At 54.1% G+C, this 27,165-nt stretch overlaps 5 protein-coding genes across 5 annotated transcripts; 3 read left to right on the top strand and 2 right to left on the bottom strand.

Moving 5' to 3' along the window:
• The first annotated feature begins 12 nt into the window (after positions 1 to 12).
• RPS18 (ribosomal protein S18) lies at positions 13 to 5,707 on the top strand. The gene is made up of 6 exons (XM_034991355.1): positions 13 to 98; positions 583 to 681; positions 4,985 to 5,071; positions 5,161 to 5,262; positions 5,370 to 5,461; positions 5,589 to 5,707. Exons 1-6 carry the CDS (start codon positions 96 to 98, stop codon positions 5,662 to 5,664), a joined length of 459 nt encoding a protein of 152 aa, XP_034847246.1. The 5' UTR covers positions 13 to 95; the 3' UTR covers positions 5,665 to 5,707.
• A 446-nt stretch (positions 5,708 to 6,153) lies between these two features.
• B3GALT4 (beta-1,3-galactosyltransferase 4) lies at positions 6,154 to 8,168 on the top strand. Its single transcript, XM_034991354.1, has 2 exons — positions 6,154 to 6,384; positions 6,721 to 8,168. Exon 2 carries the CDS (start codon positions 6,744 to 6,746, stop codon positions 7,896 to 7,898), a length of 1,155 nt encoding a protein of 384 aa, XP_034847245.1. The 5' UTR covers positions 6,154 to 6,384; positions 6,721 to 6,743; the 3' UTR covers positions 7,899 to 8,168.
• A 271-nt stretch (positions 8,169 to 8,439) lies between these two features.
• WDR46 (WD repeat domain 46) lies at positions 8,440 to 16,574 on the bottom strand. The gene is made up of 15 exons (XM_034991352.1): positions 16,455 to 16,574; positions 16,132 to 16,344; positions 15,943 to 16,023; positions 15,686 to 15,798; positions 15,475 to 15,562; positions 15,279 to 15,340; positions 14,935 to 15,039; positions 14,698 to 14,848; positions 14,443 to 14,578; positions 14,152 to 14,251; positions 9,576 to 9,889; positions 9,334 to 9,428; positions 9,076 to 9,171; positions 8,819 to 8,932; positions 8,440 to 8,706 (listed from the first exon to the last, which is right to left on the bottom strand). The coding sequence occupies exons 1-15, from the start codon at positions 16,521 to 16,523 to the stop codon at positions 8,605 to 8,607; spliced, it is 1,839 nt and encodes a 612-aa protein (XP_034847243.1). The 5' UTR covers positions 16,524 to 16,574; the 3' UTR covers positions 8,440 to 8,604.
• A 354-nt stretch (positions 16,575 to 16,928) lies between these two features.
• PFDN6 (prefoldin subunit 6) lies at positions 16,929 to 18,230 on the top strand. Its single transcript, XM_034991357.1, has 5 exons — positions 16,929 to 16,965; positions 17,112 to 17,248; positions 17,500 to 17,570; positions 17,650 to 17,774; positions 17,998 to 18,230. Exons 2-5 carry the CDS (start codon positions 17,185 to 17,187, stop codon positions 18,125 to 18,127), a joined length of 390 nt encoding a protein of 129 aa, XP_034847248.1. The 5' UTR covers positions 16,929 to 16,965; positions 17,112 to 17,184; the 3' UTR covers positions 18,128 to 18,230.
• A 254-nt stretch (positions 18,231 to 18,484) lies between these two features.
• RGL2 (ral guanine nucleotide dissociation stimulator like 2) lies at positions 18,485 to 26,909 on the bottom strand. The gene is made up of 18 exons (XM_034991350.1): positions 26,342 to 26,909; positions 25,931 to 26,130; positions 24,556 to 24,639; positions 24,121 to 24,299; positions 23,937 to 23,987; positions 23,551 to 23,848; positions 23,029 to 23,280; positions 22,842 to 22,945; positions 22,660 to 22,744; positions 22,511 to 22,579; positions 22,260 to 22,334; positions 21,656 to 21,688; positions 21,413 to 21,534; positions 21,221 to 21,316; positions 21,013 to 21,124; positions 20,614 to 20,904; positions 19,853 to 19,967; positions 18,485 to 19,723 (listed from the first exon to the last, which is right to left on the bottom strand). The coding sequence occupies exons 2-18, from the start codon at positions 26,087 to 26,089 to the stop codon at positions 19,512 to 19,514; spliced, it is 2,337 nt and encodes a 778-aa protein (XP_034847241.1). The 5' UTR covers positions 26,090 to 26,130; positions 26,342 to 26,909; the 3' UTR covers positions 18,485 to 19,511.
• Positions 26,910 to 27,165: the final 256 nt, after the last annotated feature.

Raw genomic sequence — 27,165 nt, forward strand, 5'->3', positions numbered from 1 at the left:
CCCGCCTCTTCCGCCTGGTAGCTATATAAGGATACTACGTCACTTCCGCTCTCTCTTCCACAGGAGGCCTACACGCCGCCGCTGGGGCCGCCGCCATGGTAAGACTAGAACCAGTGCGGGGATCCGGCGACATCGGAACTGGGACACGGAAAGTCTGCTGTTAGGGGGCTAGAAATGCCCTATTCTGGGGGTTTGCAACATTCTGTGTGAATCTTTGAGTCGCACCCCTGGGAAGGAAGGACTGAAGACACCCAGTTCTGGGGAGTGGGCCAGAGGCAGAGTCGCTCCCAGGGCGCTCGAAAGCGATTAAAAGTCTTGGGTGTGAATGGGGACAGCAGGTGCCCGCCACTCAGAGTGTACGTGTGGGAACGGGCAGAACATTTGCCCCCTCCCAGAGGTTGCGTTTTCCCGAGCCTGAACATTTCGTGTTCTGCTGCGTGCAAGACTGACGAGTTTGTTGTGAGAAAACTGAAGTGGGGGGGGGGGGTCGTTGCTCCCTGTATGACAAGCTTGGCGTTCCTCTTTGAGGTTACTGTTTGATGGTAGTTCACAGTGCCTGATTTCTCCCCCTATCTCTCACAGTCTCTAGTGATCCCTGAGAAGTTCCAGCACATTTTGCGAGTACTCAACACCAATATCGATGGGCGGCGGAAAATAGCCTTTGCCATCACTGCAATTAAGGTAAAGTAGGGTAAGGACTGGAGCATATAAATGAAACTGGAGTTGTTAAGACAGCTTAAGTGAGGCAAGGTCGAGGAAACCTGTTCCAACCAGATCACCTTAGCTGCTGGGTAAAATAATGGTTAAAAGAGTGACTAGTTCCTTTAATTCTTTACCACAATTGCCCCAAAAGGTAAGTAATGAAAGCCAGTCAGGTCAAGCCAAGATACTTCTCTCCTAGGGGATGGGGAGTGGGTTGGCTCGTCTACTAGAATTCGCTAAAATTTTACTGGACCATCAGCCATGGTCCTCCAGTGAGGTTCATTCTAAGTTTGGTTTCTGTCGCCTACAGCAGTGCATCATAACAGCAACCCTTCCTGTGAAATCTGTATGACCTAGAAATTGTGTAATTGTCCATGTGGGGGGTAGAAATGCCAACAGACTCCCAAGTGTGAAGAAACCTACAGTTGGGAAGTGGAAGGGGCTATCACCACATCGTAAGCACGGCATTTATTCCAATGCCAGAGGTGAATGAAATGCATTTCCAGTTGATGGGAACCGGTATTTGGCTCATTGTATGCATTAGGTCGGTGAGCACAAGCTTGGATGTGTTCTTTGACCAACCTAACGAACTAGCCTTCCAGTGGGGGGGTCTTTATTCCACCGTATTTTTTTTTTGTTGTTAATACGTGTAATTGGGGGTTTGGGCGGAGGGGGTTTTTGGCCGGGGATTCGGGGGGGGCGGGGGGCACGGACAGTTCTATCTCGTTCAGTCCCCAGCTTCTGGTGCATAATAGGTGCTCATACAGTGTTAGGGAATGGATCCAGGGATACTGTAGCCTGGTTTCAAAGAATTTAAAGAAAACAAATACTGTATAGATAACTTGTTCGATCAAAACTGTATTTTCTAGCTTTGGTTCACAAGATTGATCAGATTCCGTTGGTTTTTCATGTTCTATTGCAGGAAGCACATCTTTCATTTGTTCTTAAATGGTAAATAAAAAGATTGCTTCCCTTTTTTTTATGTGAAACTAGGAAGGCAGTGTAAAATATACTAGTACCTTTTTAAGGGTTGCTATGAGGTTTAAATGGGGTAGTGAATACAGACACGAATATCTCAGAGGTCTGTGTAACAGGTTCGGTTCCAGGCAATAAAGTGAGTCAAAGGAATGTTTTGGTTTCCCAGTGCATATGCAAGTTACATTTACACTGTAGTTAATATTAAGCGTGTAATAGTGCTATGTCTAAAAAAAAAAAAGTACGTACCTCAATTTTAAAATATTTTATTGCTAAAAAATGCAAATCATCGTGAGCTTTCAAGGAGTCGTGATCACAGATCACTATAACATAATAATGAAAAGGTTTGAAATACTCTGAGAGTTACCAAAATGTGACACAAGCACAAAGTGAGCAAATGCTGTTGGAAAAATGGCATTGATAGACTTGACACCGGATTTGCCACAGGCTTTCAGCTTGTAAGCAAAACAAACGATATCTGCATAGTGCAGTTAAACAAGGGGTGCCTGTATAAAAGATGGTCATGGTCAGTAGGATGCTTGTGTTAAACCCTTTCTCTCTGCCTCTTTGAAATTAACTGGTTTTGTATTTACTTTCATTAAATATATGTCAAAGTCTTTACTTTCATTAAATATATGTCAAAGTCTTTGTAGTCCACTTAGAACAATTGAACCAAAGGACCTTAAAGTACTTAATGAACTCTGTAATAAGTCTCTTAGGGATCCTGATGCTTTGCTTATCACTGGGAAAGGTTATCCCTAGAGATAGATGATACAGAGATTTTTTTGCTAATTGTGTGGAGAGCCAGCAAATGCAGCTAGCTAGCTCTTCCTCTGGTGAGAGAACTAAAGCTTGAATAGGAGAGGGTCTTTTGTTAAGGATCCAGAATGGAGGGGTACTACTTGGAAACTGGAAGAAAGTATGGTATGGGGACGGGATTCTTCAAAAGATGTGGCTAAAGAGGTAAGTGAGATTAATTGGCTGGGGAAGGATGAAGAATGGAGTGGAAGTTGACAGTAAGCACAGGAGGATATTGAGAGGTAATACAGACCCTATAAGATTATTCTATGCCATGATTCCTTCCTAATTGTTTGTTTCTACTTGTAGACTTTTGCTATGGGTATTCTTTAAGGTTGGCTGGTCTTCTGCCCTTCCTCTAAATCAGGGTGATACCACCCTCTGCAGGTTATTTGGAAACCTGGGAGGAAGGAGTTGGAGTTGGGCATAATCACTGGAAGGTACCCACTGGCCTTGTTTATGAGGAATTTGTGTCCTGTCCCATGAGTAACTCTGCTAAATACTTTCCAAGAGTAATCCTAAGTTGGTGTCAACTTTTCTATTATATGGTTAAGGCCCTTGGACCACAAAGATGAGTGATGGTCCCCTGAGTATACTTTTATGGATGGAGAAGACGGGCGTGGTCTCCTTGGATGAGAAAAGGGATCTAACTTAGAAAGTGGCAAGTCAATGTCAGCCCACAAACAGGGCTATCAAAAATCTTAGCCAGAGGCTTTTGGGTGCGTCTGTCGATGAAGCATCTGTCTTTTCTCTTCATCTCAATGCAGGTCTTAATCTCAGGGTCATGAATTCAAGGCCCCACCCCCTCCTCCATTGGGCTCATGGAGCCTACTTTAAAACAGCAACTCTTTAAAAACTTGATTATGGAAAAATTTAAACATTCAAAAGTAGAAGGAAGAAAATTAGCCCTTATGAAATATCATCTAGCAAAAATTAAAAATCCTGTTTCATCTATATTCCGTATCATTTAAAAGTAAATCTTAGACCTAACTATTTTAACTGTAAATATTTAAATTTGAGACCTTAATCTCTTCTGTTCGGTTGGGGGGGTGGGGTTGTGGGGTTGTTTCTTTTTTTTTAAGATTGATTTATTTGAGAGAGAATGCGTGAGCGGAGGGGGCAGAGGGAGAGAGAGGAGCCCAACACAAGGCAAGCTTGATCTCAAAATCCTGAGATCATGACCTGAGCAGAACCAAGAGTTGGACGCTTAACTGAATGAACTACCCAAGTGTCCCAAGACAATCTCTTCTGAATCAACCTGATAATTTGATTTTCTAAGTCACTTTTTTTTTTTATTTGAGCAAGAGCATGCACAAGTTGGGGGTGGGGGCAGAGGGAGGGAGAGAGAAGCAGACTCCTAGCTGAGCAGGGAGCCCTACCTGGGGCCTGATCCCAGGACCAGGAGATATGACCTGAGTAGAAGGCAGACGCTTAACCTACCCAGGCGTCCCTCTAGGTCACTTCTTGCACACAGGAAATATCTTCTCATTGCTTGGGGCTACTGAGGCAAGTCACCACATACTTGTTGGCTTAAAACAACAAAAACTTACTCCCATAGTTGTGGAGGCCAAATATCCAGAATCAAGGGGTCAGCAGAGCCATGCTCCCTCTGAAGGCTCTGGGAATTCTGTCTTCTGGTGGTTACTGGCAGTCCTTGGTTTTCCTTAGCTGTGTCGCTCCTATCACATGGCCTTCCACTCTGTCCTCTCGTTTTATAAGGACACCAGGCATTGGATTCAAGGCCTGCCGTAATCCCATGTAACCTCATTTAACTAACTATATTCGCAATGGCCCTATTTCCAAATAAGGTCATGTTCTGGGATTCTAGATGGACATATTGGGGGGGACACTATTTAACCCAGCACATCATCCTTCACTATTCACATGTTTGCTTCATGAGTTCAAGTGGCAAGGAGTGCTGGTGTTGGTGCTGATACAATGCCACCGGTGTAAGCATTAGTTCTTTTCAGTTTGGTTTGGGCACTTAGCTTCCTGTGGCCTGGTCATCTCGGGGCACTGACCAAATCCAAGTTTGTGATCTTGGAAAAGTGATCATTGTGATGGGGTGACCTGCCCAAAGAATTATGACCCTTAGAGACCCAGAGCACCACAGTCCTACCCCTTGATCTACCATGTTAATCCAGAAGCCCCTAGTCTTGCTGCATTGGTGCTGTATTAGCTTTGAGAGCATCAAGCCTTTGGTTTTCCACAGTGCAGAGATGAGAACGTACTGCTCTTGGGTGCTGCTGCAGTGTCTTTAACAGCCAACATCTGACAGCTGTATATGCTGAGCAGTGTGGAAAGACACTGCTTTTTTTCAGAACTGTCCGTGGGGCGGGGGTGGGGGGGAGCAAAACTTTTTCTCCTGTTTAATGGTTCTGTTTTGTATCTAGAAAAGTAATGCACTGGGTGGTTGCAGGCCCAACCTTTGTGTGCTTTTTGAATAGTGGGGCTATAAAGGGAACCAAAATAATCAGACTCAACCCCAAATTCCAAAACCTCTCCTCAGGGTGTGGGGCGAAGATATGCTCATGTGGTGTTGAGGAAAGCAGACATCGATCTCACCAAAAGGGCCGGAGAGCTCACTGAGGATGAGGTGAGGACAAGGAAGGGGGGGGCTGTGGGTTGGGCCTGCCTTCGAAGGGAAGCCCTCTGTATGTATCTGACCTTTGTCCTGCCTGCTAGGTGGAACGTGTGATCACCATTATGCAGAATCCTCGTCAGTATAAGATCCCAGACTGGTTTTTGAACAGACAAAAGGACGTGAAAGATGGAAAGTACAGCCAGGTGTGTACTGAGATGGGAGAGATTAGGGAAGAGGCAGGGTGTCTAGTTAGAATTAGTCGTAGGAGGTCAGTGGGTAAAACATTACTCACCCTCTCTTCCAAATCCAGGTCCTGGCCAATGGTCTGGACAACAAACTTCGTGAAGACCTGGAGAGACTGAAGAAGATTAGGGCCCACAGAGGGCTGCGCCACTTCTGGGGGTGAGTAGGGGTGGGAGTCTCCTCTGCTGCCTTGCCCCTAGACTCCCAGAGATTTGTCATGCTCTGCTTTCTCTTTCCAGACATTTCCTTTGCATTGTGTATAACCTGTGACTCTTCTCACCTGCAGACTTCGTGTCCGAGGCCAGCACACCAAGACCACAGGGCGCCGTGGCCGCACCGTGGGTGTGTCCAAGAAGAAATAAATCTGTAGGCCTTGTCTGTTAATAAAATAGTTTATACACCTAAGGCTTCCTTCTGTGTGATTCTCTCCATTCTTCTGGGGACCCTGATAGGGAAAGCTATCACGCTGGGCCCGTGTGTGGTTTTCCTCTCTTGGTTGATTGCCTCACTCAGCTTCCCAAACTAGCTGCCCCCGTCTGGGCTAAAGCGATGGCGCAATGGTGTTACCACTCCCCGGCCTACCTGAAGCAACCCTGTGGTGCCCGCCCTCTAACGGAAGAGGTAGATAAGACCCCACCCCCCCCTTGGGGGGAGTCCAAGGCAGTTTCAAGACAACCAAGGCCCCAGGGCGTTGGAGTGCCCAACAGCTTGGTCGGTGTGGGTACCTTGAGTCTAAGCAGTTGATGGCCCGGGGAGTATTTTCAGATCTTGACACCCTTCGCCGCGCCGGGTTTCTTTAAGAAAAAGGCGGGGGGGGGGGGGGGCGCCGAGGCCGGGAAGCTGTGAGCAACCCGTACGGATGAAGACCTCTAAATCGTTGACCCGGAAGAGCTGGGCTCTGCAGCAGAGGGAGGGGTCGCGTGTGTGGTTAAGGAAGTTGGCCCCGGCTGGCGGGCTGCTCTGCGTTCGCCCTGCGACTGCGGCACACTGCTCCAGGTTCCGCTCCCGCCGCCGGTGCTCTGCCTGCCGTATTCCGTCCGCCGCAGCCGCGAAGCTTCGGAGCAGCTTCCGGGGAGGCGGGTGTGCGTGCGGCCCTACACCCTCCCAGGGAGGGGGGCGGGACCTAGCCGCCACCGCGGGCGGGGGAGGGGCGGCTAGTGCCGCCGCGAAACCCCACGATGGAGCCGAGCTTCGGGGCGGCGGGGCCCCGACAAGGTAACCTCCCCGCAGTTCTGGCTGTGCGCTCCGCCGCCCCCGCCGCCCCCCCCCCCCCCGCTTCCCGGGTCTCGGCGCTTTTCAGCGCCGGTACTGGCCGCGCGCACTAGCCGCCCGCTCCATCCCAGGCTTGGCCGGTTAGGGACTCAGGTCACGGAGACCTGGGGCGTCCGCTCACTAACCGCCCTCATCTTTCTCTCCAGGTCACTTCTGATTACCCCACACCATGCCTCTCAGCCTCTTCCGGCGCCTTCTCCTTGCCGTCCTGCTGCTGGTGATTATCTGGACCCTCTTCGGGCCCTCGGGCATCGGGGAGGAGCTGCTGAGCCTCTCGCTGGCCTCCCTGCGCCCGGCTCCGGCCTCCCCAGGGCCGCCCCTGGCCCTGCCCCGCCTTCTGATCCCCAATGAAGAGGCGTGCAGGGGTCCCGGCGCCCCACCCTTCCTGCTCATCCTTGTGTGCACGGCACCAGAGAACCTGAACCAAAGAAATGCCATTCGGGCTTCGTGGGGCGGGCTGCGAGAGGCCCGGGGTCTCAGGGTGCAGACTCTTTTTCTGCTGGGAGAGCCAGGCTTGTGGCATCCTACCAGGGAACCCCACGACATCGATCTAGTGCGGGAGGCAGCGGCCCAGGGGGACATCTTGCAGGCGGCCTTCCGGGACTCCTACCGGAACCTTACTCTCAAGACCCTCAGCGGGCTGAACTGGGCAAACAAACACTGCTCCATGGCCCGCTACATCCTCAAGACGGACGATGATGTGTTTGTCAACGTCCCTGAACTGGTATCAGAGCTGATTCGGCGAGGGGGCCATTGGGAACAATGGGAGAAGGGCAAGGAACCGCCTCTGAGAGAGGTTGAGGCTGGAGATGAAGACTGGGAAGAAGCGTCCATCCTGAGGAACCAGCCAATGCCTCTTTTGTACCTGGGCCGTGTGCACTGGCGGGTGCACCCCTCTCGGACACCAGGGAGCAAGCACCAAATATCAGAGGAGCAGTGGCCTCCCACCTGGGGCCCCTTTCCACCCTATGCTTCTGGCACAGGGTACGTGCTGTCAGCTTCTGCTGTGCAGCTTATCCTGAAAGTAGCCAGCCGGGCACCCTCTCTGCCACTGGAGGATGTCTTTGTGGGGGTAAGTGCCCGAAGAGGAGGCCTCACCCCAACCCACTGTGTTAAGCTGGCTGGGGCCACCCACTACCCCTTGGACCGGTGCTGCTATGGGAAATTCCTGCTGACATCCCATAAGTTGGACCCCTGGAAGATGCAGGAAGCCTGGAAGCTGGTGGGCGGCTCTGATGGGGAAAGGACTGCACCCTTCTGCTCCTGGCTCCAGGAAATCTTGGGCATCCTGCGCTGTCGGGTAATAGCCTGGCTTCACAGCTGAGACTGCCTGGGGCCACAGGAGTGAGGAGTTGAGGGTCTAGCTGGCACCCCCACAACCTTCTCTCTTGCCCAGGCCGAAGTCAGGGGGCCCTGACTGGCTGCAGCTGACCAGTTTCCTCTATCACTAAAGACGGAGGGATACAGGAGAAATCTAGGGGCCTGGCCTGGCAGCCCCAATGATGGTCACCAGGAAGAGCAAACACTCCTGGGGTTGTTCTCTCCAGCTATGGCAGAGGAGGGGCACAAGCTCCTCAATAAACTTGTCTCTCTACCTCTTCGAGTGCAGCGTGGTCCTCACCAGGAGTCCCAGAATGCAAACCTGGGGAGCCTGGAGGCTGCCAGACCATGCTGGATGGGAAGGACACCGCCAGGGACATGGGAAAGAGAGGAGGAAGGCCCCTAAAGAACAAGGCTAGGGTCATGGTGATAAGATACGGGGTGGGGGTAGAGCAGGATACCATGACCCCCTCAGATCCTAGAGTAGTCCCGTGCTGGGCAAAGGGAGGGGAACAGGTCCCCAGAAAGATCTAGACACATTATCCAAAAAAAAAAAGCCATCTTCTTTAATACCAACCCAGCCCAGGAGCCAGCTGTCCCTCCCCAGTTGGGGAGGGGCACACCGCCCCCTCCTTATTCCAAGGAACAGGGTCATTTCCCCACAGGCAATTGTGGGGAGAGATTGTTCTCAGGCCACCCTGGAGCATGGCTCAGCGCACAAATCTGTCCAGGGCAGATGGCCGGGCCCTCAGAGGCTTGACCGCCTTCTCTTGCTTCTGTGGCTGTTGCTCAAGGCTCTGCCGGACTTTATCCTGGGTGGGGAGATGGGGGCAAGGTGAGAAGCGGCAGGCTGGCAAGGGCAGAAGCATTAGCAGGAGGGTGCGGCCCGTGGGATGCCTAGCCCACCGCCCAATGATCATTTACCCGGTGCTCCTCATCCATGACCTTCCTCTTCCTCTTCACCAGGCTTGCTGTTGAGCTGCGGCCCTTCTGCTTTGGCTTTGGCTGGAAGGGAGCCTTGGCCTCAGGGTCATAGCCCTAAGGGGAGGGGGACAAGGGTAAAATCTGTCAGAGGCCAGGAACTGTGGCAGCCCCCATCTGCTGTGCCATACTTCTGGGGACATGGCACAGGGGAGGATGTGGAGGGGAGTAGGGCCTGAGCACCGGGGTCTGCTCCATACCAGCCTCTCTATCCTCTCCTTCTTCTCTTGCTCCAGAGAGATGACATCAACCTCTGCCAGGGCTCGTGGATCCAGACAAATGAGCTCTGCAGGTACCTGGAGGTGTCACAGAGGCACAGGAAAGGGTCAGGAGCCACAGGAGGGTGACCCAGAGGGACGGAGGCCAGGGGGCTGCTGAATCCCACTCTTCCCAAGACCCCTGGGGCATGAGGAGCTTTCCCCAACCCCAGCCCAAACCACACACTGGCTCATGCTCACCTTCTCCAGCAGGGCCTTCACCTCCCACTCCTGGCGCTGCTTCTGGCTCCTGTAAGGGTTACTCTCCAGGCCGTCGAAGTTGGGCTCAGCAGCCCCTAGAGGGACGGAGAAGCATGGAGCCATAAACAGAACCCAGTCAAGCAGCTCCAGCCCGACCAAGCCCTTTGCTCCTGGCTGTCTTGAGCCAACCCAAAACTGACCTAGAGTTCATTCACACGGATCCCATCCCCTGGCCCACTCACCAGGGACCAGCATGCTGGTGATGCCGCCATTGTGGCCCACCCCCAGCACATCTTCAAAGGGGCAGAAATGAAGACCATGCACGTGGCCTGAGAGCCGGTGGGTGAGGTAAGGCTGCTCCAGGGAGGGTGGGCTGGCCTTGCCCTGCCCTGCCCATATGTTGACCACATCACCCATGCCTGCGGCCAGCAGTCCCCGCTGGGAAAAGGCCAGGTGTCCTGCCCCCTGGGGCAGGGTCCGAGCACTCAGAGGCTGGAATGTCCCTCGTAGGTCAAAGATCTTCAGCTGGTGGTCGAGGCCAGAGGTGGCCATGTACCTGGTGGAGAGGGAGCAGGCAATTAATGTGTTGCATGGGCTTACTGAGCAGGGCTGTGGCCAAGTGCAAGCGTGAAGTCTTGTTGGGGAGGAACAATTTTTATTTCCCCTTTACAGATGAGGAAACTGAAGCTCAGAGAAAGGAGATCAGGGTGAGTGGTAAGCTAGAATCCAAGTCAGGCCAGTCTCTTCAGTGTCTGTTCTCTTAATCAAGGGAAGAGCGCACACGCCCATCTGTACTGAAATGATATGTTCCGCCGCGCCCACACAGAGCACGGTGGCTCAGCAAAGAGAAGGACCGACAGCACTGGTCAGGGAGGACTTCATAATAAAACTGGGATTGGAGCCATTCAAGGTCATTCTTGAGGAAGCACAAGAAACATATAGCAGGTACAAATGAATGAACATCACGGTGTGGAGATGAGATGGAAACAGGTCTGTTTTCGGGATTGGTGGGACATGTGGTCAGCAGGATGATGAGGGAACAAATCGCAGGAGCTCTTTAAACTCAGACTGAGGACCCAGATTCCCCAACACTGCTCTCCGGCAATGAGAGATAAGCTGAAGCCTGTATGTAGCTGAGAAAGGCTGAGGAAGCAATGACGTAATGCGCTGGAGGACCCTGCCCCATCCTGTGTTTCCCTGGAAGAAGGGAGAGCAACGCTCTCGAGGAATCATGCACTGTGGCTGTTTGTTTTTAGAGGCTGGGAGTTTCTATCCATGTTCAAGTTGTTCCTCAGAGAGGAAGGCTGAAGGGAGACCAGCAAAGCCAGGGGATGTAAGAGGCCACGGACTCTCTACTTAGCCTTGGCTGTGAACCCCAGAAAAGGGGACTGAGGGACTCCTATGAGAGGGACTAGCCCTGTGATGGAGCTGAATAGGGGCCCAGCTGGATTCCACTCCAGACACAAGACGATTGGGGCCCCAGCTCCAGCAGATGGAAGGACCACCAGTGCTAGCCAGGAATTACTAAGGGCTCCTGGGACACAGGGTCACACCTTTCAGTCAACCCACAACTCAAGGGCACATGCTGGCTTCTCTCCCCACACATACCCACCTTTGGGATCTGCTGCACAAATACCAGCCCACTGACCAGAGGGCATCCAGGCTACACTTCCACGCTTCTAAACTTGCAGACAACAGTTTAGCTCTGAGAGTCCAATCCAATCCTAACGCAAGCTTCCAGAATGCCTCTTAAGCAGACAGTAAGCCTCATCTCTGGAGCCCCTGTGGCCTGAGGTGGTCCTGAGGAGGACCAGAGATAAGCAGAGCTGTTTTTTTGTTTGTTTGTTTTAAAGATTTATTTATTTGAGAGAGAGAGAATGAGAGAGAGCACATGAGAGGGGGGGGGTCAGAAGGAGAAGCAGACTCCCTGCTGAGCAGGGAGCCCGATGCGGGACTCGATCCCGGGACTCCAGGATCATGACCTGAGCCGAAGGCAGTCGCTTAACCAACTGAGCCACCCAGGCGCCCTTGTTTGTTTATTTTTAAAGATTTTATTTATTTATTTGAAAGAGAGAGACATAGCGAGAGCAGGAACACAAGCAGGGGGAACAGCAGAGGGAAAGGGAGAAGCAGGCCTCCCACTGAGCAGGGAGCCTGATGCGGGGCTCGATCCCAGGACCCTGGGATCATGACCTGAGCCAAAGGCAGACGCTTAACAACTAAGCCACCCAGGTGCCCAAGCAGAGCTGTTCTTAAGGTGCTGACCAAATCTCAGGGAACTAAATGATTAAGGCCTTGGGCACAGCAGTACCAGACCGAAGCAGCCCAGGGCAGGCAAACCACACTTAGATTCAGTGGCCCAAAGAAAGCACTCTCCTAAAGCCAGGCTGGCACAAATACGGATTAAAAACAGTTGAGACAAACCACTTGGCCCCAAAGATACAACTATGGGAGGACAAGGCGGGGGCTGAGCATCTAGAAGATTTTTATAAGTTGGTGACTACTAGGCTGTTCTTCCTGAATTTCTTTAAAACCACTTAGAAATAAAGTTACGTAGTTTATACCTCATGTAGAAGATCCCCACGCGGGCGCCTGGGTGGCTCAGTTGGTTGAGCGACTGCCTTCGGCTCAGGTCATGATCCTGGAGTCCCGGGATCGAGTCCCGCATCGGGCTCCCTGCTCAGCAGGGAGTCTGCTTCTCCCTCTGACCCTCCCCCCTCTCATGCTCTCTCTCTCTCATTCTCTCTCTCAAATAAATAAATAATAATAAAAAAATCTTAAAAAAAAAAAAGAAGATCCCCACGCAGCAGCGTGAAAGGAGGAAAGAAGCTTGTGGGAAAGATCAGTTTGCCCACAGCATTCAGGACACGCCAGGAGGAGGAAGAACCAGAGGCTGGAAAGTGGCTGCGAGCATCGTGCATGTTCACAGGAGACAGTGAGGATGGAGAGAAACAGACCTCAGAGGGCCCTCCGGGGGACAGCAGCCGGGACTTCACAGCGGGTCATGGGCAGTAATGAAGTGATGTCGCCGAAGCAAGCAGCAGAGCCTGGGCACCCAGGAAGCACACAGCAAACAGCAATTTGGTTCCCGCCCTTACTGATGGCTGAAGATCATGGGGCTGTGTAGCTAGAGGTGTCGAGTCAAATTCTGGTTGACAGGAAAATGTGGCAGAAAGGGAGCAAGCAAGGAGGAATCTGGGAGTGGGGTGACCTATCCCGGGATGGACACATTAAGTCTGGGGTGACAGAAGACAACTCAACAGAAACTAAATGCATCTCCTGGCTAATTATTTGCATAAACTACAGTCCCCTGTCTCTGTACATAAAGTGGAATACTGCACCTGGGCAGGCTCGATGGCCCCTTCATCCTTGTACCCACCCCCCCAGAACCTCAGCCCAGAGCCCTGCCCGCAGCAGGTGCCCGTGAGTGCCTAACAAAGAAAGGAATTAAGAGGAACACCCACTACTCCCATTCGAGGGAACCTGTGTGGAACACAGCGCACCAGGTACACACACACACACCCCCCTCAGCACAGCGGGCCAGCTGCAGACTCTCGAAGAGCAGAAATTCAGAGCAGGCCCACCGCTCCTACCCCTCACATCACCAGCCAAGCCTGAAGAGAACGATCACCTTCCATGACGCCAGTGGTGAACCGCGGTGCTCCATACTCCCCGGGCACCGTGCTAAACTCCACATGCCTTAACTCGCGTTAACACCTGGACGGCTTTACGAACTAAGCCCCAGGCTTGGTGACCTACAGCCCATGCGCCAAACAAATCCGGCCCACCCTCTACTTCTGGACAGCCCTCAAGCTCCAAATGGTTTGGCCATTTTTAAGTGCCCAGAAAAAATTCAAAAAATATTTTGAAACAGGTGAAAATTACATAGATTCAAATTTCAGCGTCCACAGAAGAAGTCATATCGGAGGACAACCGCACTGGTTCACTGGCTGCTTCCGTGGCTGCTTTTGTACAACAGCCCGGGAGAGCGGTCAAGACCGACATCACGTGTGGTGTGTCATCCCTTCACACCACTGTGGGCGCACGACAACTCACAGTGACACGGTTATAACCTGCCACCTATCTCATCATGTGTGTGAAAGATGTCTTCAAAGACAAAATAGGTAAAATCTCTCCACAGATCAACGTTAACAGATAAATGTCTACAACTGGGTTTGCTGATTTAGAACACTAACTTTGAACCTCAGTTGAGCAAAATGTTATCCTCAAAACAAGGTATCCGATTCTTCCCATTAGTAGACCCGTGTTACAAAAATACTATATTCGGGAACTATTGTATTTTGAATTTTATTGCTTAAAAAATCGTGATGCTTTGTTTTCTCTTTACTCAAATATCTATACAATACACTCAAATTTGCCTCTTGGCCAGCAAAACCTAAAATCTTTACTATCTGGCTCTTCACAGAGAAAGCTTTCTGACTCTTGAGCGAGATACTCATCCCTACCCTTGGGGCAAGGAAAGTGTGTGGCACACAGAGGTTATGAAATGTGCCCACGCTTACATGGCCCGTCAGTGGTTAACACCAGGATTTATTTACCTCCTTACTTTTTTTAAGTAGGCTCCACGCCCATGGTGGAACCCAATGCAGGCCTTGAACTTACAACCCTGAGATCAAGACCTGAGCTGAGATCAACAGTCAGACGCTTAACCGACTGAGCCACCCAGGCGCCCCAACTAGAATTTAAACCTAGGCAGCTTGACTGTGAGTCTGTGCTCCTACTAAAGGACACTGCCTTCTAGATCTTTCTACCCAGCTTTGACCTCCCCAGCACCTTGTGACCAAACAAGTGACTTACGTGCCTGTAGAATCTATGGCCACAGCCCGGACCCCACCCCGATGACAGAGGATCTTTGCCAGTGGCTCCTTCATGGCTGGACTCCATAAGGACACGATACCTGGACGTCAGGGGAGAGAAACCAAAGTTACTAATAGGCGCTAAGGTGATTACATCTGGTAAAGACAGGGTCTCAAGGCCAAGGGGTAACGAGAAGGAGGGATAGGGGCAACCTGAAGACACTTGCAAAGTACAAATAGAAGCAAAGCAGGTCAGGGTGGTCAGAGAGTCAAAGCTCAGCTAGAGACCAACCATTGCTGTGTCCGAGATGGATGACGGCATTGTAAGGGTTCTTAGTCATGACGTCCAACCGTCCAGCCCGAGCATTCAGAGCTGCCACGATCTTTCCCACTGACACGTCCAGGTAGGTCAGAAACCCCGTCTCTGACTGAGGGAGAGAGAGACAGAATGAGTCCTGATTGCCCTCTGTCCTTCTACTGGGATCCCAGAGAAGAAGCCGTCTTCTCAAGGGCTGCCACCCAGTCCCTGTGCTCCTCAGCCACTCACAGCCGTGGCCAGGAGGAAGTGGAAAGGCAGGAACTCCAGCCGTGTGACTCGGTCACAGCGGCGGATACAGTGGAGTTCGATGCCCTGGTTGTCATAGATGTGAAGCCAGCGATTCTGAGCAACAGCGAGCAGTGCCTCCGAATGCAGAAACCTGGAAGGAGGGGAGGGGAGGGTCAGTGGGAAAGGGGGTCAAGGAGCAGTCATTCAGTCGGAAGGGGATGCCTCACCCCCACTGACCGGATGTCCCGCACTGCCTCCATGACGTTGATCTCACACATGAGCCTCTTTGTTACCCAGTCAAGCGTGGCCACATGACCCCGGCGCCCTCCAAAAGCCAGGTGTCTGTTGGAAGTAGGGGACAGGTAGAGTGTCAATGCAGGGAAGCACCCTGACTCAGACCATTTGAGGTCTGTCCCACACTGGCCCCTCCTCTATATGCTCACCCTCACATGCAAGCGAATCACAGGACCCTCCCCACATCATCAGCCTGAACATACACTGGTACCGCTGAGGAGAGCGTGGCTGAAGTGGTTAAGGAAATGAACCACATCCTAGTTCAACAGACTGATATCCAGCCTTACCTCCCAGTTGGGGAGTAATTCAGTCTGTAGGGTCCAAACTGCCTCAAGTTTAAATCAAAGTGCTGAGAAAGGAAAAAGTGGGGGAAAAAATCAAGAAGGAAGTGGCTCCTTTCAGTTGTTCCCTCTTCTAGTCCCCACTTCCATCTTGCTCTGTACCACCAATCCAGCCAGTGGCCCCTTTTCAACTCAGACTCACCTTGGCCGCACTTGCAATATCCACAGCCTCCACAATGTCAGCCTGGCGTATCTTTGCTGTGTTCTCCCCATCCTCCCCTTCCAGAAACCTAGGAGTGAGTGCTGGAGTTGCAGTAAACTCCCAAACATGCAGCGGATGTACCAACATGAAAATGACAAAGAAAAGCCTCATAAAGCAGGACCTGGGGAGGTCCACATTAGGGTCCACTTACCCAGGTTCCTCAGCAAGCAGTAGTTCAGAACGAGCAGCTTTAATACTTATTTCCTCTTCCTCAGCTTCAGCCACCTCAAGTCGGCTTCGGGTTTTGGACTTCGAATGTGGCAGCTATAACGTCATTGGTGGGGGGAGAAGTGGGAGAAGAACCAGACATCATGTGGGGTCCCAGGAGAGCCACACAGCCTCCCCTCCAACCAACTCACTCATATACTCCCGGCTACAACCTCTCCCCACTCTCTGGCTGGTCCTCACCTTTTTGGATTTGTCAATGCGACGGAACTTCCGAGCCACCTCCACAGGCACAGGGGCAGGGCCTGGAAATGGATCCTGGGCCTGGGGAAGGAGGAAACAATTAGCAAACAGGCTAGAGCTGACCCCAATCCTCGCACCCGTAAAGCATAAGGCGACTTGCCCCACCACCTTATCAGCTCCCAGGCTCACCCCGGACACGCTCCGCTGAGGCTCAAGATTCCTCCGTTCTCGGGGTTTCTTCGGGAGGTGAGGCTTCCTGGAGATCCGAAACTTCTTGGTGATGTTAGCGTTCTTTGGTCTCTCGGGGCGGAGCTCACGATTCCTCTTCTTGCTACCAGGGGGGCCTGGAGAGGCTCCCGCAGCGGTCAGAGTGGTTTCTTCCTCCCAGTACCTCCGCGGTTTCTACGGGCACATCAGAAGCTCTAAGACTCCGTAGCCCGCGCCCCCCCCCCCCCCCCCCGGACCCCGCAGCTAAAAACTTCCCTTCCACCCTAGAGAGGAGACGTCTCTACCTTCTTCTTGGTCTGAAGTCTGTCCTTCTTGGGTGGGACATCCCTGCCCGATTTGGGGGCTGTTTCCATCTAGCCCACCCAAACTACAATCCACGTGCAAACTCCTCTCAGCCGTCCCACAGACCCCTTGAAAACTCCCGGAAGTCCGCCTGCCCTTTATCCAATCAGCGCCTACCAGGTCCGAAGCCTTCTAGGCGCCATCTTGAGTGAGGGCTTACGCTCTCGAGGGGCGGGGCAGGCCTTAATCCCGCAATCCGAAGCAGCGGCTTATGCCCGAGCAATGAAAGAAAAGTAGTCTGGAGCTGGGGCCTAAGTAACGGTGCGCTTTCTCCTTCCGGCTTCGTTTCCCTGTCTTGCCTAAAACCTCCCGAGTCCAGTCTTCTGGCGGAACAGCTGTCATTAAACATGCCAAAACTACAGTTCCCGGCATGCGTCAGAAGACAGCTTCCGGCGCCGTCTTTTCCCAGCATTCTTTGTTTACTTCCAGGTTTAGTAATAGTGAAGGGAGAACGTGAGTAGGGTTGGGTTACGGTTGAGGGCTTTGGGGGTCTTGCTGCGCCCGCCACCCCCTGGGGCCGGGGTAGAGGGCTCTCCGGGACGGAGTGAGGCTGCGGTGCCCCGGGAGGCTGCCTCTCAAGAGTGCTATCATTTCGGCAGGCCAGGCCAGAGAGGGGAGTTCGGGTACCACCCAGCGCCCCTCTCCCGCTCCCCGCAGGCCTTCGTCCCCGCCATGGCCGATCTAATCCAGAAGAAGCTACAGGGAGAAGTGGAGAAATATCAGCAGCTACAGAAGGGTAAGGGAGCAGGGTCTGTGCGGCCTCGCCCCAGTCCCTTCAGTCACAGCCCAAAGCCAAACCAAGATAATGATTTCTGCCCCACCCGAGGCCCCGCGTGCCGCTCCTTCCCCATCTGTGCTTTTCCCCACTCACTGACCTGCCGCCGCATCCTTGTCTACTTCCTCAGTTCCATTTTCTTCTCACTAGGATGGGCATCAGGCCCTACATTTGAGGTTTCTAATCAAGCCTTTTTTTTTCCCAACCCCCAGACTTGAGTAAATCCATGTCGGGGCGGCAGAAGCTTGAGGCCCAACTAACAGAAAATAATATCGTGAAGGAGGTGAGAGAGGACTTGTGGGGGCGAGGAGGGACCTGTATTGGCTCTGGTTCTGATCACGTATGTCCCATCCCTTCATCAGGAGCTAGCCCTGCTAGATGGGTCCAACGTGGTCTTTAAACTTCTGGGTCCTGTACTGGTCAAACAGGAGCTGGGAGAGGCTCGGGCGACCGTGGGGAAGAGGCTGGACTATATCACAGCTGAAATGTGAGTCTTTGTTCCACAACCTGCAATGCACCTGACACCGCTGGTGTAAAGGGGTTGAGGAGCCATTATAGAGTAGCTCCAGAGTATCCCCTCTTGTCTAATTCTTCCAGAGCCTCTCCCAGATCTCAGGTTTTCCGTCAATCTCTTCCTTGCCTTCAACACCCTCAGTAGTAAGTCCCATGAATTTCTTATTTGCTTCTTTGTGTCTCTTCCCTCTCCTTAGTAAGCGATATGAATCCCAGCTCCGGGACCTCGAACGGCAGTCAGAGCAACAGAGGGAGACCCTGGCTCAGCTGCAGCAGGAGTTCCAGCGGGCGCAGGCAGCCAAGGCAGGGGCTTCTGGGAAGGCCTGACCCCTTGGTGGGGGGGGAGGGGAGGGGAGGGAATGAGGCAGCTCTAGGGTCTATACTGTAGCTAATAAAATGTGAAAACACCTGGCTGTTTTCTGACCAGCCACTTTCTGTCATAATTGTCTCCATCCGTTCCCTGGGCCCCTTCCACTTTATTTATACACCACGTATATTACTCTATCAGGTCCAAGGTCTTGTAACTGGAATCTCTCTGCAGCAGAGTAATCCTTCCTTCTTTCCTGAGACTAAAATCTGAAATGTTTCAAACCTACTTCTTGCCTGTATATACAACCCTTAATTCTTCCTTATCTTGGTTGGCACACCCTTTCAGGAAACATGAGAAGAGCATTTACAACACAATTGTTGGGAAGGCTGGTTTAATTGCAGAACTCACAGTAATATAAACTGAGACCCCAAGATGAAATGTGGTGACCCTCTTTGCTATGATTTCTTGTCATCCTCCAAAAAGCCCTGGCATCTCTCTTAAGTCGGTCTCTTTCTAGAATTTGTTTGAATGTAGCTTAGACGGATTTAAAATCCCAACATGGAATGCTTTGTGATGTTTTAAGTCTTCCAAGTTTACACATTATCCACAAAGTTTGTCTTCCATTTCTTTGTTCTAGAATTGTTTCTTACAAATTTCCAACCAGGGGTTGTTCTTCAGACTGATCACTTTAATTAGGTGACTAGTACTCGATGTGGGTCTGTGACAACTGAGGAGAAAAACTTAGGAGCGAATAAAGGGACCCGGGTGGAGAGGTTACTGGGGAGGAATACACTATTGTGAGGAAACTTTTCACTAACACCTTGCTTTCAGCAACAGGGATAGAAAACCCTGGGCCCCTTCTTGTTCCTTGACGTCTACCTTCAGCCATCTCCCTACCCCCACTCCCAGCAGTTAGACCATACGCACTGCAAGGACAGGACAGGGGAGTAAAATTTAGGTAGTGTTTTGGTTTATTATCTTAGTGTTGTCACAGTGACAGGAACCCCTACTTGAACCGATTTCTTGCCATCCCCTCTCTCCAGGGCTCAGAGCCTCTAGGCTTTTCCTCTCCTCCTCCTTGTAGGCCTTTCCTTGGCCCTCGGCATGCTAGGATGTGGCCAGGAATCAGGAATTGATTCCTTTTTCTAGCACCAGCTGTGTGTTGCATTCATGGAAAGTAGGGAGCTATACACAGGTATCCAACTTGGTTACCAAGATTACTAGTTCCCACAAGGCTGGATCTCTCAGCTGTCTGGCAAGCCAGTGGCACTTCACTGCCCCGGGGTGTTTGGCCACCTTTCTGAATTTCTTGCCAGTGCAACATGACCTCCACCATTCAGGATGGCTACCCACATCTGGTATGGCCGCCAGGAGTCCTGTTGAGCTGGAAGGGCTTCCTCCTCAGAACAGTGCCCGGGCAATCTTCCTCCCTGTGGCTTTGATCCTGGGAAAGGAACCCCCTCCTCCCTCACTTGGGGGAGTTCCTGAGGCAGAAGGGCTGCTGGTGAGACCCAGTGTGGCAGCAGAGGGCCTTCGCCGCTGCCGTAGGAGGAAATCGTGTGAAGCTCCATCCATAGCATAGAAGACGTTGGCCGAGGGTGGGATGGTCAGCTCTGTATGTTCAGAGAGGGAGTGTCAGGAACAGACACGGCCATTCCCCCCACAACCACCCAGACGTGGAAGTGTTTCCACGGGTGGGCAGCACTCTCCTCTCGAGTCTGCCTTCCCTCATGGCCTCTGACCTCGCTCCCCTGGGAGCAGCTGCACGAGCTCATATTCTGAAGCCACCGCAGAATCACGATTGTTTTTCTTAAGGACACGACCGATGACACTTGGAGCCTTGTCCTGGCTTGTCACCTGGTAAGACAGGAGACCAAAAGAGCAATAAATTGGCCATCACCTCTGCTTTCCATCCTTTCAGCTCTAACCACTGATCCCAACCAAACATGGTTACCATGTCAAACAGTTCAGAACGAACAGGGAAACCCTATATGGTGGCTCCCGGGACTCCACGGTATCCAGTGAAATAGGGCTGCTTCCCTACGAAGAAACTGCTGTGGGTTCTAACAATCTAATATGGCCACCAAAATTCAAGGTGCAGCAGCTAATGCCAAGTAGCCTTTAAAATAAAACAGGTGAGGGGCATCTGGGTTGCTCAGTTGGTTGAGCGTCCAACTCTCGGTTTCGGCTCACGTCATGATCTTGGTCATGAGATCGAGCCCGTGGGGCTCTGTGGTCCTGGGTGTGGAGCCTGCTTAAGATTCTCTCCCTCCCTCTCCCTCGGCCCCTTCCCACCCCTGCTCACAAGCATGCGCATGTGCACATGCTCGTTCTCTCAAAAATGAAATAAAAAAATTTTTTTAAATAAAATAGCGGCCATAACCAAAGATCAAAATTAAAACTATAATCATCCTCCCAGTTGACTATTCAAACCTAAGACAACATCTGTAGTCCCACAAGGCATCAACCTTCACCCCCACCCTGCAGCCTGCAGCTTGCTCACCAAGATGCTCTTGTAGACACTGCCATCTTCCCCTAGCTCCATCTGGACTCGGATGATTCGGCAATCAGAGGCCCCTGGCCCAGACCCCCCACCCCCACATCCAGCCCCCTTGGAGGCCCCCTCGGCACTCCCACTGAGTGGGGAGCCACAGGAAGCGGAGCGGCGGTGACCTCGAGAAGGCCTAGGAGAGGAGGCTGGGGGAGAGAGGTGGCTGGGGTCAGACGGACTGCGCAAGGATGGAGTGCTTTCCAGGGCAGAGTCCAGAGATGAGACAGATGGCCACTTCATGTGCTAGGGACAAACAACATGGGGGACGGGCATGAAGGCAGAGAGGTCAAGGCAGAAATGTTCACAAAGGCCTGGTCAGTGCTAAGGTCAGAGGTCAGGAACAGAGCTCACCTGGGCCAGCCGGGTTAGCAGAGGGGCAGGGGTTCCAGGTACCTCATCTCCCCCCACACTGGGCCGGTCCCAGGAGACCAGGGGGGTGGGTCCCCCAACAGAGCCCAGAACCCTAGAGGGGCAAGAGATTGGGAGGGTCAGAGGAAGAAGGGCTCTTCTCCCAAGTAGCTTCCCCAAAACACTACCCCCCAACCGCTGACTCCCTCACTCTGTCCACTGTGAGATGACCAGCGTTGGCCGAAGCACCCGCGGGGCAGGAGGGTCACTGGTACCAGGTGGCTCCACCTCACAGGACACTCGATGGCTGTGAAAAGGGCCAATGGGCAGAGGTCAGGACGTGACACACTGATCCCCACACTCAGCCCCAGCCCTGGAGTCCCAACCTCACCCAGCCAGTCACCTCTGAGCCTCTGTCAGTGGCCGGAGCCCCTGTAGCCACTGTTGGATATCGGGATCAGGTCGGAGGTCATAGCCACGACATTCGTTCTGGAGCCGCCGCAGCTCAGAAAGGACAGCAAACTCCTAGGAAGGAGCCCACAGACTGCAGGAGCCAAAACTCAGGGACCCCCGACTTTCCCCTCTGTCTCCCCATCCTGGGACATGGCTAGGGATGCCTGGCATCTGGCCCAGGCACTCCCCTCACCTTCCTCCGCTTGTCAAAATTGATGTATCCGTTCTGCAAGAATAAGGGGGATGGGGTGAAGCCCAACCCTGCCACAGAGAGCACACACCCATCCACATCCAACTCACACACACTTCACCCACTAGCCCTCTGAGTCCTCTGTCCCTCCCCTGGCTCCTCCTCACCCCTGTCCTGCCCTAAACACTCTACCTCACCCTTGAAATGGAATATCACAGGTACAAGTGGTGTCCATTTCACAGCTGGGAAAATTAGGGCTCAGAGAGAATGAGGAATTTCCCCAAGATCCCAGTATCTGTTTCTTTAATGAATGCTATAGGTTTACATTTCAGGCATGCTCTAAGCACCTGCTGAACAGTAATTCATTTAACTCTCATAATAACAGACTGGCACAGACACGGTCGCTGCTTTCCCATTTACAGGTTACTGAGGCAGAGAGAAGTTAAGCAACTTGCCCAAGTAACAGAACCAGAATGCTGGCAATCTGGCTCGAGCCCTGGAGTTCAGTGCTGACGCCCTGTAGCACCTTTCTGAAAGGTCTGTCTGACCCTGAGGCCCACTCGTTCCCTCATCACAGTGCACACATGAACACACACACACCACTGACCTCCAGTTCATCCTTGGAGGCTGCATCCAGCATCACGAGGTCCTTCAAGAAGGTGCCAAGGTATGGGACCACACCCTGAGGTCAGAGGTCAGGATCAGACGCCCACCCCTGATCTGAGGGCTCTCCATCCCTCTGCACTTTCCTATCCCATTGCCTCGGAAACACCCCATGCCCCCTCTTCCCATCCCTCAGACCACTTCCCCCCACACACTCCTTACTCCTTCACAACCACCCCCCAGCTAGTCACTCACCCCACCCCGGGAGCCAGACCTCGGGGCCTTCTTGGAATTTGGCTCCAGAGAGGGCTGCAGCTTCACCTCCTGGTGGTGACAGAAAAAGGAGATATGGGTGTGGGGCGGGGAGCAGGGATGGCTGGGAACACCAGCGAACAGGGCCTCACCTGCAAGAGGAGCTCCCGGCTCTGGGAATAATTATCCTCCTCAGAGAAAATGTGGCAGAGGCTGGAGAAGACTCTGAGGCTGTCCCTGGGGGGTGGAGGGCAGCAGCCTTAAGGACGGGCCAGGCTCGCCCTCACGCCTCTTCCCAGCCCTCAGCTCCCAGCCAGTGCCCCATCCTCCCCACCTGGCTGCTTCCCCCCAGGCTGCTCGAAGCCTGTGGATAGGGCTGGACTGCAGGGCCGACACAACAGCATAAACTGAAGAGAAGTTTCGGAGCAGACGACACTCCTGCAGGGGTCACAGAGGTAGGCCTGAGCTTTGGGACCTCTCTCCACACCACGGTCCCCAACGGGGCCAAGCCTCTATCTTACCTCTGCCACACGGATCCACTTCTCCAGGAGCCGGGCCCTCTGGGGAGGACGGAGTGGCCGAATGGTCACCTCCCTGGGCCCCTCTCCAGTTGAGGTAGCCCCCAGGACAGAGCTGACCACTGCCCCTGCCACTTTGTTGAACTGTGTGACAGTAGCTCGGACAGACGGGCAGAGGTGGGAATGTCCTGGCCGGTCTCTGTGACCCCACAGGCTCCCCAGGCACTGTGAGGGGACCAGACTGAGAAACAGCTCCTGCAGGGCAGAGGGCAGAGGTTAAGGTTCATAGTCAAGTGAGGTCAGCCTACCAATATCAGGGGTGTGATGACCTCAGGTGGCCAAGGAACCAAAGGGGCACGGGGTTTGCAGGGTAACAATCAAGGTGAACAGGGGAAAGGTCAAAACTGAGTGGACAGAGGAGGCTGGGAGCTGGATCAGGAAGGGTTGGAAGCAAGGAAAGGACCTGGAGTCAGGGAGAGGTTAGTAAGGGGGCAGGGGGCACGGGGTCAGAGGTCAGGGTCTCACCGCATCTAGCAGGGTCAGCTGTTCGGCCAAGTGGTCAGCGAGGAACACCAGGACATCCGTGGGGTCAGCAGGGGGATCGCCGGGGAGGGCCAGGGGCTTAGGAAGGTCGGGGGCCTGGGGGTCCACCCGGGACCGGAGGTTGCGGATGAGGTCAGCGCTGCCCCCCCCAACACCCTCCCCTGCTGCATACCCGGTCCGAAGCAAGAAGCTCTCAAGCCGGTCAAGCTGACCTTTGACCTCAGAGCCAAAATCCTCAGGGTGAGAGGCCAACCAGGTTGACAGTACAGAGATGGCTACCCTGGGAGAAGGGGATCAGCCAGGAGTCAGGTATCAAGCCGCAGCTCAGCCAGAGAGAACTGTGAGGTTAACAGCCAGGGGTCACTCACCCTATTGTCTTCTCTAGTTCATCAGTAGGATGAGATTCAAGGGCTTCTAGCCTGGGAAGGAGAAGAGATTCTATCTGCCCATTTTTTTCCAAACCCCCAGTGGCTCTGACTATTTTGGTGGGATTTTTTTGGCTCTAGAAAAGTCCAGACACCTCTGTAACCCTTGGTCCCTTATGACCCTGACCTGTCAGCCACAAGGCCTAGCAGGGCAGGCGTGGAGGTGAAGGCCCGGTGGGTGGCCAGGAAAGCTGATGTGAAGGTCATGTCAGCCCCTGATGTCCGGGCATCCAGCAGGTGTCTGACGAGGGCCTCCAGAGTGCCAGCTCGGAGCCTTCTGGAGGAACGCGGGGGAGGTGTGGGGGCCTGGGGGAGACAGAAGGAAAGTCACCGACCCTTTTTTCAACTCAGCCCCTAGAGCTCTGGGGAAAATCCCAGACCTAGGAGATGGTCCAAGCTTGTTATATTAAGATTCAGAGAGGGCCAAAGACTTGACCTAAGTCACACAGCAGATTTCAGGTCTCCAGACCTCTGACTTAGCACTCTGGCCAAAAAGTTGGCCAGATGAAGAGGCACTGGGAGGTGATGCGTCAGAGATGAGAAGCCAAAGTGAGGATCTCACCAAGGGATCAGGAGACCGATACTGGCGGCTTGTGACAGTAAAGGTGGCACCATCCTCCTCCTCATCCCAGACAGACACAGGGGCCTGGCGGAGCAAGGAAGGGGAGGTCAGGCAGTCCCACACCACCCCCCACTGCTCCCAGTCCCCCACCCCCAGGCCCTACTCCTCCCTCTGTACCCCTCACCTGTGGTGGCAGGGGACAGTACCAGCGAGTGCGAGGGGTGGGGGGGGCTGGTGACCCCAGGTCTCCCCCACTGGGGCCCAGACAGCCCCCTCCAAGCCGCCTCAGGGCCCGGTGGAGTTGAGGGGGTGGCAGTAGAGGGGCGGGTGGAATGCAGGAACCCTGGGCCTGGAGACCGCTGTAGCCCTTTCCCCCAGAGCTGAACCCCAACAGTGCAGAGAAGTAAGGTGCAAAGGATAGGAGGGGGAAGCGAGAGAGGCAGAAAGCCAGAGGCAGAGACCTTGAGAAGCTGGAACCCCAGTCACAGGCACAGCCGCAAGCTCCGCCCTCCCCCGCAGGACCTGACCAAGCCCCAAGAGTTAGTCCTTCCCCTTAGCCCCCTTTCCCTGGTCCCCCAATGTTGGGAGACCCCCCTCAAGGTGGAGGCTCCAATCCCAGTACAGGAAGGAGAAGGGGAAGTTGGGATGATGGGGGGGGGCCCCCCGCCAGCCGACTGGGAGAGTCACGTGGCCCCAGCCCCTCCCCCAACCGATCCCGAAAAACCAGCCCTGCCAGTCACCCTGCCCTCACCCAGTCTCTGGACCCAGGAGTCCAGGGCCTCGGGGCCCCGAATCCAATTTCTGGCCCCTCCTGAGGCCCCAAATCCTGCTTCTAGCCACCATCATTAGTCCCGGAGGAAAGCAGGCGCCCTCCCCCCGACTCGGCCTGGGATCCCTCCAAAGTCCAAGAGCCTGGGCTTCCCGCCTCCACTCGTTGCCCAGCGGGAGAGGGGGAGGGGTCACGAAATCGAAGGGTTCCCTCCCCAATCCCAGAGTCAGAGGAGCCGGTTACTGTGGAAACAAACCCCTCCCCGCCAAACAAAAACAAGGAGGGCGACAGGAATCAAGACACGATGCCCAGAGAGGCAAGCACAATCTGGCCGAAGCAGGGAGAGCCAGAGACTCGCAGAACAGAGAGCCAGGCGCTCTGGCAGGAACTGGAAAGGTTTCTGCGGGCAGGTCCTGAGTCACACTGCCACGGGGAACCACAGAAACTCCGGGACTCCCCGCAGCGGGGAGACAGGCAGACACCCAGCAAGAGGCGCGGAAATAACTGAGGCTGGGAGGAAGAGATGAAGGGACACAGAGACACGAGAGAAAGGTGGAGAGTCTCCGAAATGTATACCTCCCCGACTTCCCACCACTCGAGTCTCACCTCGTCTTCTTCCTCCTCCTCCTCTTCCTCCTGCCCCCCGCCCACGCCCTGGCCACCTGGGCCCCCACCCTCTTCGGGGTCTCGGCTCCGGAAGCTGCTCAGCACGACTCCCCCGGGGGGACTCGTGTCCCAAAGCAGCCGCAGGGGCCGCGGGAGCATGGCCGAGTGAAGGAATCAGCGGGGTCGGGCCATGGGGGCGCCTGGGGAGAAACGGAGGGGGGCAGGTGGAGAGTCAGGTGGGCGCGGGGGGATCGGGGAGGGGAGGGACGCGAGTGGGTGCCTAAGTGACCGTATGGGAGTCCTGGGGTGGGGGAGCAACACAAGAGTAGAATATGGGGGTCCCTGGTGCATTTTGGGGATGGGGTCACGAGTACGGGAACGGGCAGGGTCACAGGGTGCTCTGGCTCTGACCTGCTCGGGAATGGTGGGAGCAGCGCGGGTCCCGGGCCGCTGTTCCCGTCGGTCTCCAGTCCCCAACCGAGTCCCTGGACCGAGTCCCCTCCTCGGCTTTTCCGCACCCCCCGGTTACCCCCCCCCCCCGCCAGGCTCCCGGGCCCTCCCGCCCTTTCCGTTCCCCCCCACGTCCGCCCGCTCCGACAGCAGGAGCCAAAAAGGGAAGGAAGTGAGGACAGGAGCCAGGGCCGCGGACGAGAAGAGCGCTGGACGCCCCGCGGCCGAGACCCAGCAGCCAGGGTCCCCAGCTCCTATGTCCTCGGTGCCCCCTACGCGGGGATCCTGGAGCCCACGTAGCCCCGCACTGAATTAGAATAAAGATTCCAGTCTCCAGCTCCCGAGGGAGGACAGGAGCCGAATTTGACATTCCCCTCCACCCCACAACACTGAGGCTAAAACTCGCGTGGGAAGCGTTTTAGGCCGAGTGGGATCGGTTACTCCACCCCGCGGGGTTACGCTCCCCACTCACACCCACGCGTGTGGCGGACCGGAATCCACTCCGCGTTTTCCGAGGAGCGCGGCGTTCCGGCCCTCTCGTAAGGGGGCGTAGCAGGAAGCCGCCACTTCCGGCTCTAGATTCGGCCCTCCCGGGTTTCCGGCGCCGGGCGCTGGTACGTACGCTCCCTTTTGCTTACTGCCGCCCCCCATCCCCACGAAAGCCCGCTGCTAGAGGGCATGCTGCCCGCCATTAGTGGCGCTCGACCCCGACTTTTCCGGAGGGTTGGGTGTCGCCAAAGCGTTTGAGAGGTCGGGGGTAAGGGACCAGAGGTGGCTGTAAGAGT

Source organism: Mirounga leonina, unplaced genomic scaffold, assembly GCF_011800145.1.
Source record: "Mirounga leonina isolate KUSES-001 unplaced genomic scaffold, KU_Mleo_1.0 Mir_53, whole genome shotgun sequence".
Classification (NCBI taxonomy): domain Eukaryota; kingdom Metazoa; phylum Chordata; class Mammalia; order Carnivora; family Phocidae; genus Mirounga; species Mirounga leonina.

Excerpts from the sequence above, each read along its gene's own strand:
- RPS18 (XM_034991355.1), top strand. Across the intron at positions 5,072-5,160 it reads GAGAGCTCACTGAGGATGAG|GTGGAACGTGTGATCACCAT; the intron begins GTGAGGACAAGG and ends CCTGCCTGCTAG. Across the intron at positions 5,462-5,588 it reads GGGCTGCGCCACTTCTGGGG|ACTTCGTGTCCGAGGCCAGC; the intron begins GTGAGTAGGGGT and ends TCTCACCTGCAG.
- B3GALT4 (XM_034991354.1), top strand. The coding sequence starts at position 6,744 with ATGCCTCTCAGCCTCTTCCGGCGCCTTCTCCTTGCCGTCCTGCTGCTG.
- WDR46 (XM_034991352.1), bottom strand. The coding sequence starts at position 16,523 with ATGGAAACAGCCCCCAAATCGGGCAGGGATGTCCCACCCAAGAAGGAC. Across the intron at positions 14,849-14,934 it reads GAGGCAGTGCGGGACATCCG|GTTTCTGCATTCGGAGGCAC; the intron begins GTCAGTGGGGGT and ends CCCTCCTTCCAG. Across the intron at positions 9,172-9,333 it reads TGAAGGCCCTGCTGGAGAAG|GTACCTGCAGAGCTCATTTG; the intron begins GTGAGCATGAGC and ends TGACACCTCCAG.
- PFDN6 (XM_034991357.1), top strand. The coding sequence starts at position 17,185 with ATGGCCGATCTAATCCAGAAGAAGCTACAGGGAGAAGTGGAGAAATAT. Across the intron at positions 17,249-17,499 it reads ATATCAGCAGCTACAGAAGG|ACTTGAGTAAATCCATGTCG; the intron begins GTAAGGGAGCAG and ends CCCAACCCCCAG. Across the intron at positions 17,571-17,649 it reads AAAATAATATCGTGAAGGAG|GAGCTAGCCCTGCTAGATGG; the intron begins GTGAGAGAGGAC and ends TCCCTTCATCAG.
- RGL2 (XM_034991350.1), bottom strand. The coding sequence starts at position 26,089 with ATGCTCCCGCGGCCCCTGCGGCTGCTTTGGGACACGAGTCCCCCCGGG. Across the intron at positions 23,281-23,550 it reads AGCTGACCCTGCTAGATGCG|GAGCTGTTTCTCAGTCTGGT; the intron begins GTGAGACCCTGA and ends TCTGCCCTGCAG. Across the intron at positions 22,745-22,841 it reads GCCTGGGGGGAAGCAGCCAG|GGACAGCCTCAGAGTCTTCT; the intron begins GTGGGGAGGATG and ends TCCACCCCCCAG.